General features: G+C 39.8%; 1 protein-coding gene across 17 annotated transcripts in view; it reads right to left on the bottom strand.

The window, feature by feature from the left end:
• The window catches only part of CLASP1 (cytoplasmic linker associated protein 1), a 268,066-nt gene that overhangs the window by 218,642 nt on the left and 34,022 nt on the right, over positions 1–15,402 (bottom strand). For all 17 annotated transcript variants that reach the window (XM_079132151.1, XM_079132145.1, XM_079132141.1 and 14 more), the window contains exon 2: positions 13,311–13,790. In XM_079132151.1, the coding sequence (XP_078988277.1) occupies positions 13,311–13,505 (195 nt within the window). In that variant the 5' untranslated portion in view covers positions 13,506–13,790. The remainder of the gene's footprint in view (positions 1–13,310; positions 13,791–15,402) is intronic.

Here is a 15,402-nt window from a genome sequence, read left to right as displayed (position 1 = left end):
ACATGAAAGAAGAATATCACATTTGATGCCATAAAATATTCATTAGGATAATAAGTATGTAGCTCTTACTATATGTCAACTATTTTCTGTATATTAACTCTTTTACCTTTATGATAACTGATGGGGTTGATACAGCTCCAATTTTATAGATAAAAACTAAGGCATACTCAGATTAAATAACTGACGTAGCATTACACGGTTAGTATGAGAAGGAGCAAAGGAAGAAGTATGGATTCTAACCTAACAGTCTGGCTCAAATCCAGGCTGTTAACTTTTCCATTATAAACTGCCTATTTTACAGAGCTGGAGCCACCTTCAAAGAAAAGGGGAAATAACAGTACCAACTAGTAACTGAGAAGCTGAAGCCTTCACATCACAAAGTACTTTCTAAACATCTATATAGCTTGGGAGCATTTGCCATCAAGTTACAAAATACAGTAGCTAGAATGGCTGTAGGTCATGATTTCAGAGGGTATGAAAGTAAAGCAAGCAATTGTCAAAGTCAGATTTAATATACAACTCCACAGAAACCAAGTACATTAGCTCTTCATTGTCAGCATCCCCATTTCCAGGGGTGCATCCCTTTGCTCTGAACAGGATGTAACTAGTTTTGGAGCTGGGGACGGGGGGAATATATAAATATATATATATGTATATATATTTATTTATTTTCCTTAAGGAAAGGAATCAAGATCTCATTCAATAAAAATAAATCTTTCTACCAAGGCATTCAAGGATTCTCTCAATTTTCTCCCCCTGGTACTGGGGATCAAATCCAGGGCCTCACACACTAGACACATGCTCTACCACTGAGCTACACCCCCACTCCTAAAGGTTTCTCTTAAGAACATAGTTTCCTATGGGGAAAAATGTTGACTTCTAGATGGCCGTCTGTTCTGCCCCAGTTAATCTGTTCCCTAAGTTAAAGATAACAGATGTGGATAGAAAGTAAACAAACACATACCTAACAGGAATAAAGCCAACCTGCGTAAAGAATAGTTTTGAAGGCCCTAAAGTTATTTAAAAAGAAAAAATTTAAATGCCAGTTGTATTATTAAAAACTATTTCCAGGGGCTGGGGATATAGCTCAGCTCAGTTGGTAGAGTGCTTGCCTCACATGCCCAAGGCCCTGGGTTCAATCTCCAGCACCGCCACCACCAAAAAAACAAAATATCTCCAACAATGAAAATCTTAACAAAGTAGTTAAAAGAACACACCCATATAATACACCCTGTCCCCTATAGAAATAGTCTATTAATAGTCTGGCATATGCCATACCAGATTTTTCCCTATGCATAGGTGTAAGGTTTCCTGAATTAAACTATGCTCAATACACATTATTTAAAAAAATTAAAAAACCTGACAACCATCCTCAGTGTGTATGCATGTGTTTCCATTGTGCCCACATCCACCTGTGCTTTTGGGCCCTGTGGGTGGAAATCCTTCTCATTCGTTTTATAGGAAGAGCTTCACACTGAAACAAGGTGGCCTCCCAGGATTGGGTCAGCAGCATATAGTCATGTCCCAGGCAACACTTACAATGACGAGTACAGGCTTTCTCCCACATGTTCTGAACATCCTTTTTTCAGAATAGTGTGATTAGGCAAGTTGGCTGATGCTGGCTAAAATAAATTATCTTAGGGAAGGAAAGATCTGTCGACAGAAGAGATCTGGACCAGAAGAGAAGAGAGGAGCACAGAGAATCCCGTCCCTCAGAACAGCAGGGAGGGGCATGGCCTAGAGCCAGGGGAGGGCTGGAAATCGGGCCTGGCACTGGGTTTTTCCCTTTCCTAATCCCTAATCCCCTATCATCTCCTCCACTCTACTTTCTTTCTGATTTTAAAATTACTGCATTTGGGACTCATAATAGAAATAATGAGCCCAAACTGGCTCTTAGAAAAATTTAAGTGATAATAAACCTAAGAAGCTCAATTTCCCTAGCTTTAATTCCTACTTCCTTAGTTACAAGACACCCAGGATGGTTTTAAATAGGACATGCATGTGGCATGTGGCAAGTACACAGTTGATATGTTAAATCAATAGCATATAAATTTATATACATCAATACGTACATGATTCAGACTTTGCATTTTTTTTAGTTGTTGCTGAACCTTTACTTTAGTTATTTATATACAGTTCTGAGAATCAAACCCAGTACCTCACATGTGCTAGGCAAGTGCTCTACCACTGAGCTACAAAGCCAGCCCCTGTATTTTTAATATTCTGAAGGAATGGCATTATAGTATTTTGATACTAGAATTCAAAAATGTAGTATAATAATCACTAGGATAAATCCTTTGCTTTAAAGGGATTGGGAAAGATGCACAAGGTCTCACTTGATGACCCAGCTAAAAACCCAAATTATAAAGGATCAATAGAAGAAAGGGGGAAAAAAAAAATGAAGTACAAACCCAGAGATGTACTATGTCAAGCATCATTGTTCCCTCACTCCTGACCACCCTGAAGCATGCAGTAGTCTCTCCTACAGACAGGAAACAGAAGCCCAATGGCAAGCCTAAATCCACACAAATGACACGCAGAGAGCCATGGGGGCAGACCCAGGACTCTGCTCACAATATCTGAGTGTTGTTATTAGACCCCCGCAGCCTCCCAAGCAATAGAAAGTATGAAGCTCCAGTTAGGTAATTACCCCAGTGGTCATACCTGGGCCACTTGCTCCACCAAGTTCCATTCTCTTAGAGTGACTGATCCTCCTTATCCTATCCCTTGACACAAGCAGAAGCCACCATTTTCTGGAACAGCCATGCCTCTATAGCCACAATAAGTGGGTCAAGAATTCGAGGGTTTGTTTTGGGATTTGTGGGATTCTCAGCTGGGAAAGAAGAAACTCTTTCCTGTGGTGGGTGAGTTACTCAAACTGGCTTCTCCACACCACCATAGTGGACATGAGTGTAACACTGTGTCAGAAAACAAAGCCACCAGGCAAGAGAAGCTTGGTCCTCTGCCACCCAAGTCCCCAGTGCTGTCTCCACAGTGATCTCAACCACCACCATGGCCAGTGACTGTCCCTGCTGGCTAATGACTGTCCCCCTAATATCCCTTTTCAGTTCCTACTGGTTTCAACCGGTTTCTGTTCAACACTAAATCTGTTTGACTTACCTCCTCTGATCAGAAAGGTTACTATCAGGCCTTTACATTATAAGGCTGCTTTTTAGAAAAACATTTTTTAGGTTAGGCTAGAATCACATGGAGAATCAAATAAAATCACACACCACACCTCACTGCCTAACAAAAACAAAATTACTACCTATTCAGCATTAATTTAGTATCTACCAATTTAGCCATTAAGATCAGCTGACACTGAGGTTACGAAAGGTAAGTCTTTGAGGGGAAAAAGAAAAAGAATATTCCAAAGAAATTGATGTAGATGGTTATTTCCTCATAATTTTCTTGAAAAATAAACAGATATTATTCTCATTTAGGAGAGGGCAGTAAGATAAAAGGATAAAATAACAACAGAGGGACCCACCCTCTCTAATCCATTTCAAAGTAGACCTTGCAGAGGTCCAGAGGTCTAGAATCAGGAGTTCCTCCTTCAAATTACCTGCCTTCTCTGCTAATGTTGGACACACCCCAGATTGAACCTCTTTTCATGAATAATTTTAGGGGGACATAGGACTAACAAAAATAAAATTATTTACTTCATTTTTCCTTAAGATTTGCCCTTGGGGCTGGGGATGTGGCTCACTGACGGAATGCTTACCTAGCAGTAGGAGGCCCTGTCAAGCCCCACTACTGCCCCCCACCCAAAAAAACTGTTCTTATCTGAAAGGTTAAAGAAGAAGAATGATCCTCTAACATTGCTTCTAGCAACACAGAGATATCTGTTACCCACCAAAAGGAAAAACATGGAGAAAAATGGCAACACCCAGGAGTGGGAAAGAGGCTTCACGTGCCCTTGACAGTGTGCAATCTGGCAAGCTCTGATCCAGCAATTTGACCTTTGGGAATTTTCAGCAGAGCAGCACACAGGAGGGCAGAAACATATATATGTACAAGGTGCTTAGTGCAGTGATGCTTCTCACAACAAACCAGTAACAACCTAGATGTTAGCAACCAAGTATGGCTAGAGAAATGGCAAAACTGAAGAGAATATTACCTTAAAATTATTATAAATTCTGTGATGTACTGACTGGAAATATGACATATATTTAATCTTAAAAAGCAGCTGACAAAACAGCTTGTGTGTTATGATTAGTCTTACATAGTTCTTCTTTTTTTTTGGGGGGGGGGGTGCTAGGGATCGAACCCAGGGTCTTGTGCTTACAAGGCAAGCACTCTACCAACTGAGCTATCTCCCCAGCCCCCCATAGTTTTTCTTTCCATCTTTTCTTTATAGTTTCAAATAGTTACTTCAGGGCCAAAGACTATGAGTGATTTTCAAATATTTTTCATAACTTTTGTATTTTGTTCTCATATGTACAACATATCACTTTTACTATAATAAAAACAAAACTATATTTTTAAAATCAGCATTTGCAAAAATACTTCAACCAAGCAGCCTCAAGAAATGTGTTTGAAAAGATTGTTCCCAAGATATGTGTATAAATCACAAAGTACATAGACTTAGGACCCTCAGCCAAAGAAGGAAGTCAAAGACAAAAATATCTCCATAGTTATTTTTCTAAATGTTCTCCAAAAGTATTTCATGTTTTTTTTTCTTAAAATATCTTCTCTACATCAATTGCATGATGAGGAAAAGAACTTGACCATCCTTTTTACAAGGCTATCCACAGTCAATAAATTGTATCCTGAAGCCTATAATTTTGACCAATTCTCAAATTCATCCCAGTCCTTCAATATCTGAATTAAAACCAAAGTGACCACATCCTCCTTCCTAATGCCATTATTGAAACTGTTTTCCCCCTGAACTCCCCTTCATCCAAGCTCACTCTCCTTTCATCAGTCCCCTACCCTCAGGCAATATTCAGCACCTGACCAGGGCCAAGGCTCTCCCTGATGGTCAGTCAGTGGCTTCTACTAATTAATACCAAGGACCTACTATAGCGCCAGAGGGCAGTCTCTCCTGATTGACCCTCAAGGCTCCCCCACCTGGGAAATTTGCTCAGTCTTCCTGGTGTATGACTAGCTTACATAAATCTCAGAACAGGACACCTACAGCATCCTCCTTCCTAGCCTGCTAGGCTCTCCTTATCCAGAAGAGTCCTGAAGGCCATCTCATCCATAAAGCTTCCAAGAAGGATTAAACAGAGAGATTCCCAAATCTTACACAAAGAATACATAACCTCATCTGTTTGGCCCATAGTGAATAGCCAGTTTTAGCAGCTCCTCCCACTTCACCCCCCCCAATCCCCTACCCAAAATTCCACATAAAAAGCAGCTATAGTAGAGTCCAGTGCAATAATGTGCCCTCAGGAGGCTGAGGCAGGAGGATTCCAAGTTTGCGGCCAACCTAGGAAATTTAGTGGAGACCATCTCATAAAAAGAAAAGAAAAGAAAAGAAAAGGAGTTGTAGCTTATTCCCCCAGGCTGAACTCCAATTCCCTATTTAACCTATTAAAAAGATAAATTAGTGGGGTCCGCCAGTTTTTCTTTCCTCTGTGACCTCTGCCCACAGTGGGATAACCTGGATTTATCTCTCTCCTCTGTGTCGTCCATTCCCACGATTTATTTTGTCTCCTCTTGCAAAGTGTCCTTTAATATCCTGCTAAATCCAGGAAGAAATGTTGCCTCTTTCTGGTTCCTTCATAATGGTTATGAAAATTTACAGCTGACCATCACTCCATTTCTACTTTGGCTGCTAGGAAACCAAACCAAACTTCATCACATTTTATGTTCACTAAATTATTCTGTTGCCTTAAGTAATCTATAAAAATAATAAAAAATTTATTGATTTAGATAACTATGCTAAGATTATATAAATATCCATTTTTAGAAAGTAACACCAATATTGACAAGCAATGAAACATTAAGTCTACAACTTACTCTCAAAACAATTTAAAATAACACTCATATGCATATAAACAGAATGAAAAAAAAATTGTAAAGGACTATAGCTGGGGTCTAGGTGAAACGTGAATATTTTTGTGCTGTTTTTTGGGGGATTTTTCCTTCTTCTTTTTTAGTACTACAGATTGAACCCCTGGCCTTGCATATGCTAGCAAGCACTCTACCATTGAATTACATTCCCAGTCCTTTGTACCGTTTTTTGACATTTTCTTGAGGGTCTCAATATTTTCCAAAATAGAAAGTTTAAATAGCACATATAGTCACGATTCTACTAGAACCAAAAAGCTATTTTAAATCCATTTATCTTAAATTTTTTTTTGTTTATTAAAGCATAAAATGACAAGTTTCTCACTCAGGACATAATCATAATCTCCTTATACCCTTTTCTTCATGTTCCTAACAAAGCAAATATTAATACTGCTGCAAATTCCCCCCCTCCCCCCCGGTACTGGGGATTGCACCTAGGGCCTTAGTGCTTATGAGGCAAGCACTCTACCAACCGAGCTATATCCCCATACCCTGCTGCAAAATTTTAAAGAAAAGTATTGCATATTTCTTCAAAGGAGGACTCTAAAAGTCAGACTATTCAAATTAATATCCTGACACTGGCACCTTCTATTCATAACCTCAAGCTTTTTCTCCACTTCTCTTGGGCAGTTTCCTCAGCTGAAGAATGGGCATAATCATAGGGCTTATCACATGGCACCTACATCATGATTAAGTGAGGCCATGCCCACAAAGCACTTAACAGTCTCTGGAACATAATGAGTGCTTAATAAATGTTAGCTATTAGTAAACACTTGCTGTCTTATACTCATCAGCCTCATTATTGGTGCCATGTTCTCACCCCAGCTGTTTCTTTTTTGTTTGCTTTGACATTCAATTTATAATTTCTTCTATTATCTGTAACCTTATTTAAATTGTAGTTTTCTGAAGCAACACAATGTATAAGTATGTGTTAAAAATAAAAAGAACAAGTGAAATTCTCCTAAAGCAGTGGTCTTCAATGGATTCATTTATAATAGTAGGCTTTAAATTCACCCTTCATAGAATTCCCAGCCAGCTGCTGTTCTGCTCAGGGACTTCATTATCAACACTGCACAACTCAAGAATTGATATCTCATTACAGAAGATCTGAGGCCTCTGTTCCAGGGCACAGGCTAACTGGCAAGACCACATGAAAGTATGCAACCTCAGTCCCACATTAGAGTTAACTTTCTATGGATCTCACTGTCACTGGCCCCAGTATCTATATAATGTTTTCAATGACTTCCTTTTTCTGACTTTATGCTACCTACAGAGCACAATGCTAGCACCTGATATACACTGGCTCAGTGAATGTTCAAAATAACACTATGGGGAAGGTATCATACGACCCATTTTACAGATGAAGGAAAACATTAGAGAAAAAAAGGTACTTGCTCAAGGTCTAAATGGCAGAGCCAAGATGGGAATCCACATTGTTCCCACTCAAATCTGATTTCCAGTACAGTCTGCTATCCTTGCATATATAAAAAAACATTTAGGGCCAGGCTGTAGCTCAGTGGTAGAGCATTTGCCTAGCATGTGTGAGGCACTGGGTTCAATCCCCAGCACCACATGAAAAAATAAAATAAAGCTTACTGTGTCATCTATGACTAAAAATATTTTTTAAAAAATAATTAGTAAGAAATGCCATTAATTACATATATCAAGGACACCATTTTTGCTTGGCAATTCACATAAATTTTCTTAAAATAATCAATCATGAGGGTTTTTGCTTTTGCTTAGTGCTGTTCATTGTAGTTTTTCTATTTACAACAGAAGCATCTGTCTTTTTAAATTACACCTGAGAAATTCACCTCCAGCGGCCAATAGTTCAACACTGCAAGGAAAACCTGGGAAGAATGGACAGCTTTTGAAAGGACGCGTCACTTGGCGGCAGCACCGAGCAGACTGCCAGGAAGGGAAACAGAAGTCACCTAATCTGAATCCAATAATCTTTTCTAGCTTTCATCTCAAGGACAGTAGGGGTGGGGAAAGAAAAGCCTCAATGAAAGCCAAGGTTGGGAGATAGGCAAGGGAAATGAAAGAAACCTCCCTTATCTGTCAACACGTCCCCCTTCTGCCCATAAATGCACTTGATCCAGGGGCAACACTAAGCTCTGTAAAGATTAGGAGAGACTCACCCTCTACAGCCTACAGAGATAGCACTGCCCACAGAGCAAGGAACAGGAAGAAAGAGAAACTGCTTAGAATTCTTTACAACTTATTCCTTTGGATTCTTCATGGCCCTACTTAATCTACCTTTCCATCAAGGCCTAACTAAGCATGCCCTAACATGTTTTCATCTTCACACTAAGGTTTTTATACACATTCCCATGCAGTAATACCAAATTATTTCCTGTCCTATGTTGTGCAGTTGTGCACATCTGCCTTGGTTATCCATCCAATCAAACTATAGGTCCCTTAGGGCAGAGACAGCAGAAGCTCTAGGTCAATCAAGAGCCCATAAATTTCAGATTCAAAGGAGTATGGCATGGGCTTTGAAACTAATGTGCATAGGAATGAAGTCCACACATCTTAGATTCAACAGCCCTAAACAGCCTGGGCACTGACTGTTTAGTGTCAGGGCAGACTTCCCCAGTTCATCTTTCCCATTGTATACTGAGCTCCTGGTACAGAATCTGGCACAATAAGTGATTAACTTAGAGTATTGCTTAAAGACCTGGTTCAAGTCCCAGAAATCTTTATTACTAGTCTATCACCTTGAACAAGTTACCTGACTTCTTGGAGCACGGGTCATCTCATCTATAAAACGGAATAACACTACCTACCTCATCTGGTAATTATAAATAAAACACAGTAAATGTGTCCTAGCCACAGGCCATGATTATTATTCTACAGTATTAAATGCAGGTGCATAATGAATATTAAGAACTCTAGAGGCCAGATGTATTCTGAGATACAGATTTTGGGGTTGTTGGGAATGTGTATATAACATATCCCCCCTTGAACAGAATAAGGAACAGCACCCACAATCAAATATATTAATATTTCTGCAGTGAAACAGTGCCCTAAGTAGGTAAATAAAGACTATCAATAGTCTCCTATCAGTTTACTTCAGATCGAATGGCAAATGAGTTATGAAAAACACTGGGCTTTCAGAGCTTTTTGCATTTGGGAACTACAGAGAAGACAGGTAGGACTATATTCAAAAAAGCACTGAGGGTCCCCAGTAGGCAACTCTGTACCACTGAGTCATTAAAAGGCATGAGTGCTTACTCCAGTGAAGGTATAAGGCTGCAAGTTACAACCTTGTGGCAGAATTAATACTGTCAGAATAACTGGGAAAGCTGCACAGGTCTCAATACCCTGCAGGTGTCACAGCCCAGGCAGCACCCCCAGGACAGATTACTCTTAACTTTTCATTCCTTTAACCCAAAGGAAGAGGGAGAAGGGATAAATAGGATTTCTGGAGGGCCATGCAGGAATCTACCTCACCATCTTTCCCCTTCTTCAAGTTTTAAATCAAGGAAAACAAAAAGAGGAGGCCAGATCACTAAGGGCAGCCATATTCAAATTTGTGGGGGTGGAGGGTGTATTTTTATTTTTGATTTCCAAGTAATCTAAAAAAAGCCTTATGAATGAGAAGTCTCTTGTCTCCTTCCAGGTTCCCATGGTCACTATCACAACAGCACCCCCATGGTGTGGCCTAGCTGTATTCTGGATGTATGAGTACTAAGTAACCAATTCCTCAACCCTCAACATGACTTCTACTGCCCAAGAAAGTCCAAGTCCAAGGCCAGTTCACTGTAGATTATCAGTGTAGGTTAACAGAATTCAAACTGACCTCCAAAGAAGTCTGAGTGAGAAAACTAAGAAAGGCAAATTTTCCTGAAATATATAAAGGGGTCCAAAAACAAACTCTACTAAACTAATACTCCCCCCATTCCCAAATTAGAAGCAAATCAGAAGGCTCACAACTCTTCTCCCAGATGAATCACTAATGGTTCCCACTACTGAAGAAAAAGTGCTTACTTCATCGGCACATAGGTGCTTAATGTTCTAGTGCAGGCCAAAGCATCTGTAAATCAAGTTTCATTGGAACATTGCCACATCCATCCATTTATATAATTTCTGATGCTGCATTTATGACAAAATGGCCCAAATTAGTTGAATATTTTCAAGAAAACTATATGGCCCACAAGACCTAAAATATTTACCTATCTGGTCTTTGAGAAAAATTTACTGACCTCTGTTCTTATGAAATGAGGCCTGGCTAGGAAATTAGAGAGACCTATATTTAAATCTCAATTCCATAATCACTAGCAGAAATTACCTCTTATTTCTGGGCCTCTGTTACCTCATGTATAATATTAGAATACCGCCACCTGCCCTGCAGGGGTGTCATACAGACTAAATGAGATGAGCCAGATAAAATGTCTTATGCATAAGTAAGCAGCAAATGGTGGCTATTAAACCATAATTAATACCACACACAAATTTGTCCATCATGTTAATAAATACTCAAATGTAAAGTTATTCAAGTTACAGCCAAATATTTGTAAAATAAAACAATGGGCTGGTATTCATCTACCTTCCCTATTAAGAAATAACACACAGAGTACTGCTTTAGAAAGCTGAAATTATTTCACCTCTCTCCTCTTATTCTCTCTTTCGTCCTTAATTTTAAAAAAGAAATCAAGAAACACAGCCTCAAAGTTTTGTTAACACAAAGCTAATTCCTTCTATTCACACTATTTCAAAATGCTAAGCAAAGCTTAAAATGTACCTCAGACTAAGTGAGAAATCTTGACCTACAATTTAAAAAAGGTGAGAAGGAACCTAAAAGAAACACTTCCTAAATTTCAAGAAAGCAACCAGCAATACTCGATGAGCAGTCTGGTTTCCTGAGTTCACTCCTGTAACCAGTATTTGATGAGCACCTACCACATTCCAGGCCTGGGTTGAGCTGGGAACAAGAAGGCTGTCTCCACACTTGGAGAACTTAGGGACCAGGGACTGCTCAGCACCGTGTTAGATAAGAACCACAAGACATGGTCCTGACTGAAAAACCATCTGTGGTAAGTCATATTAGAACTTGAGGGCTCCTAAGGGATTATCTCAGCTAACATTTTCATTGCACAAGCAGGTTCACAGAACTGTCCATGGTTACAACCAAGTTAGTAGCAAATCCTTTCTTCCTGATTTGATTTCACACCAAGCTGTCTTTGCTTAAGAGTTACTTTTCAACAAGTCAAGTCTTCACAGGTCCTCTGTGACCCTGCCAATGCTGGAAAAAGTACCCAATCCTCAAAATCCTAAATTCCTCTAGGCAGTGTGTCACTCCTTTGTTTTTCTTTATGTTCTTCCCACAGACTTCTGTGTATTTCTATTATTACACACACCATACCGACTATATGACAACCATTTTGTTTTATGTACCAGTCCTGACCATTGGCTAAGAGTTCCCTGAAGACAGGAACCACATGTTGTTCACAACCACAAACATCCAAGTGTTTTGCATGAGGCAGGCATACAGTAACTTTATATTCACTCTCTTATTTAAGGCTCATAATAACTTGATTATTCCAACATTATAGATGGGAAACTGAAGCTTGGAGAGGGTACACGCAGTGAAGTTGACTCTGCTAATGAGCATTCATGTTACCCCAGTACCATAATTAATCTCCTTCTTAACAGGCGTCTGATACGTTCAAGTAGCCTCCCTCCTTCACACAACCACATGCTTCGCTCAGGGAAGGCTGGATTCCTTCTTGAGATCAGCAGGGTAAGTAGTATGGTTGAAAGCAATCATGGACACCCATTCTATTTTCTTGTGGTGCTGGGGTGGGCACAGAGTCATCTGGCCAATGTGATATACAAAAGGTACCCTGGAAGCTTCTGAGAAAGATTTTCTCCCATGTAAAAGACACAAGAAGGCACGCTTAAGGAACTCTACTTCCCTAGATGTTCCCTCAACTACTGCAGGTCTTATCTGAAATACTAAATTTCTTCCTAGTAATTTTAAGTCTATTTTTAGTTACTCTCAGCCAAAAGTATCTTAATATGCACACAAATAAATTAGTGGAGCTATAATTCAAACATAGAGAAGGTGACTTCACTGACCTCAAAAATGTAACAACTGGACTCTTTATGACCTCTCATTTCTAATACTTCCACCATCCAACATCAATGCTGAGTCATAAAAAGCACTCATTAACTTCAGTCAAATGAATAAACAAATGAATGAAATAGAATTTTAGCTCAGCTTCCAAAAATAGGTAGAATAAATTTTATATTTAGTTATAAATGAAATATTAGGGCCCAAGGTAGACCCTTAGCAAGTCTAAATCCTCGCTGCTCTTGGATGAGAGGTTTAAAGTATTTGGGAAATAGTGTACTCTAGAGCAAATGAAGGAATCTTGGTTCCTAAGTCCAAACCAATTTCATAAAACTGTGCCAACTAACGAAAGCACCAAAGATTTGGTTTCTATAAGACCCCTTTACAATGCCTATTGTACCTATTAGCAGTCACACACTCTCACTCCTCCTTCCATCTCAACCTCATTCCAAAGAGGCCACCCTCTCCACAAACTGAAAGAGAATGAGTGGAGTAAGGGGACAGGTGGAGGACGGGAGGACATCTCTTCAGCACTTCAAGTCTTGTCTAGTTTTCATTCTTGAAAGTTCTTTGAATGGCAAAATGATCAACCTTTACAACAGACCTGAGCCATAGGATGCCCACCTCTACCTGCAACCCCAAGGACACATGAAGAGCCTTAATCTTTAGACCTGAAGGATGTCTTCTATGCATTAAATGTGGGTCAAGAGTCCTTGACAACCCATTCTATTTCTGGCCAGGTATCCAGCAGACTTCAAAACAGTGACCACAGGTAAAAGTCTCCACATCCTATTTCCAATTTGATCCCCAAGAGAAAAATCAGTGAAGACACCTGTTATTCATGAAGGGACACTCACCAAGGTCTCATGACTCATTCACTGCAAGACATAAAGTACATTTTAAGGTCAAGACTGCAAATGCTTGCATACTTCCCAACATAAAAGCCTCTCCTTATCTCTTCACTTGGCCTTTTTCTCAACAAGCTTAAGGACAAGAACTTTTTGACCTTCAACCAAAAAAAAAAAAAAAAAAAATCAAAGAAAACTCTACTTGTTCTAGAATCAAGTGTTCAAAAGCCAGAACCTGCATGACTGTCTTATTCGAAGTCCAGGAATCATGCTGATCGCCCACAAAGGATATTGCTTAGAGACCAATTCTGATCATCCAAGGCAGCCCAGCCACCTTCAAGAGTACCTTCTACAGCACAGCTTACCTTGTAATTGCTAGAGTTCACCCAAGAGGTAGCAAGTCCATCCACAAGCTTATCTAACATGGTCTGGTCATGCTCAAGGTCAGCAGACTTCTGTTTATCTGAGAAATAGTCTATAAGTTCTTGGCCAACTTGCAGTCGTTTCCCCACATCCTTTTGCAACACCTGGGCCAGGCAGGACTCCATGCGAGGCTCCATGGTGGAATTCAAATCCAGATCCAGCAAAAGCTAGAGGGCAGTCAGGATGACTCCCTCCCTGTAGCCGGACCTGGGAGGTTGCCTCTTTGTTTGCTGAAGGTTACTAAGAGCTTGTGTTTCAAAGATGCAATCCCGGGAATGGCAACAATGCACCATGTGTGTCTGAAGAGCAGCTGGTAGGATATTAAAAGTCCAATTTAAATAACTAGTAGGAGATAAAGGAGTGAGTGGCTGAGTGATGTTCTACTACTGGGTCTGAAATACTTCATAATTCAGCAGTCCATTCTGAAAAGCAAGAGAAGAGAAAAACAAATCAGCACAGATAACATAACACTCAAATGTTGTGAAACACTAAATAAAGGACAAAGCAATTCATGCTACAGAACTGTTCATAATCACATGAGGAGTGGGAAGCATGAACACTTGGCAATCATACTGGAATAATGTAATTATTATTTTTATCAGGAAGAACACTGAAGCTCAAAGTAAAGAGCCAATGAGCTACACAGTTGGTAGGTTAATATTTTTCACAACTTCCCAGCTTGTAAATGCACCAGTCAGGAAAGCAATCTTCGACTTTGTTTATTTGTAGCTTAATTTTGCTTCCCACCAAAAACCTAACATTACTCTGTGTCTGAATCACTGTAAGTGCTGCAGTTATGGCATTACTCTCAGTCTTCCAAAAAACTGAGTACCAGAAATGATATCATAGACATACCATTGACCAAAGTAGCCAGCTTGGTCACATTAACCAAGCAAAAGGCACTTACATCACACTTCTTGCTCAGCAGCTTTACAATGGGCAGAATAGAAACCCCTGCTGCCTCCTCCCCACAAAAAGAGACAAAAAAGGGGGAAAAAGTACACAGGTACAAGTTCTGATCGGTTACCGACACAGTATTCTTGGCTGACGGCAGCACCATTTGGGTCTGGTGTTTTGTTATAAAATCAGATCCTAAAATCATGTTTGGACAATGCAAAAACACACGATAAGGGAAAGGAACCAAAACTCTACTTTGGTACTTTTTTGCCCCAATCCAATCCAGGGCCTTGTGCACGCTAGGCAAGCTCTCTACCATGGGCTAACCCCCAGCACGCCAGAACAGTTTTAACTAGATGTATTATCCAGTAACTTAGAGCAGCTAGAACAATTGTGCACATGCATTTCTTACTTCAATTTCTTCTCTCCCAAAATTATTTGATTCCTTTCATTCTAACCTAAGAAGACCCACAGGAAACCCATCTTCAAGATGCAACACCTCCCTGACAAAATATGAAACAGGAATGTGCTTCATACCAATGGAAAATACCAACTTTCAGAGCTTTTAGCAGATAATCTGTCAAATACATTTAAAATTCTGTATAGAGGAACTCTTCCAGTCTGACAGTGATTCTCTCCCTTTCTAACCCCATCCTATGTCCAATCTCAACATAAAAAGGATGATACACTTCCCAAATCATAGAATCATTGTTTTGTTTTGGGTAATGGAGATTGAACCCAAAGGTACTTTATCACTGAGCCCATTTTAATGGCCCATTTTCATTTTTATTTTGAGACAGGGTCTTGCTAAATTGCCAGGCTGGTCTCAAAGTTGCAGATGCCACCATGGCCTGCAGAATAATAGACTTGTTTTAGTTTAGTACCAGGAATTGAACCCAGGAGTGCTTAAACACTGAGCCATACCCCTATCCCTTTTTATTTTTTATTTTGAGACAGGGTCGTACTAAATTGCTTAGGGCCTCACTAAATTGCTGACGCTGGCTTTGAACTTATGATCCTCCTGCCTCAGCCTAAATCACTGGGATTACAGGCATGCACCACTGTGCTAGTATCATAAACTTTTGATTTCAACAGGAATCATAAAAGTCAAATCACACAACAAAGAATGCCCTCCCT

The sequence above is a fragment of the Sciurus vulgaris genome (assembly GCF_902686455.1).
Source record: "Sciurus vulgaris genome assembly, chromosome: 3".
NCBI classification, from domain to species: domain Eukaryota; kingdom Metazoa; phylum Chordata; class Mammalia; order Rodentia; family Sciuridae; genus Sciurus; species Sciurus vulgaris.
The sequence above is the reverse complement of the archived record's forward strand: the minus strand, read 5'-3'. Positions and strand labels throughout refer to the sequence as shown.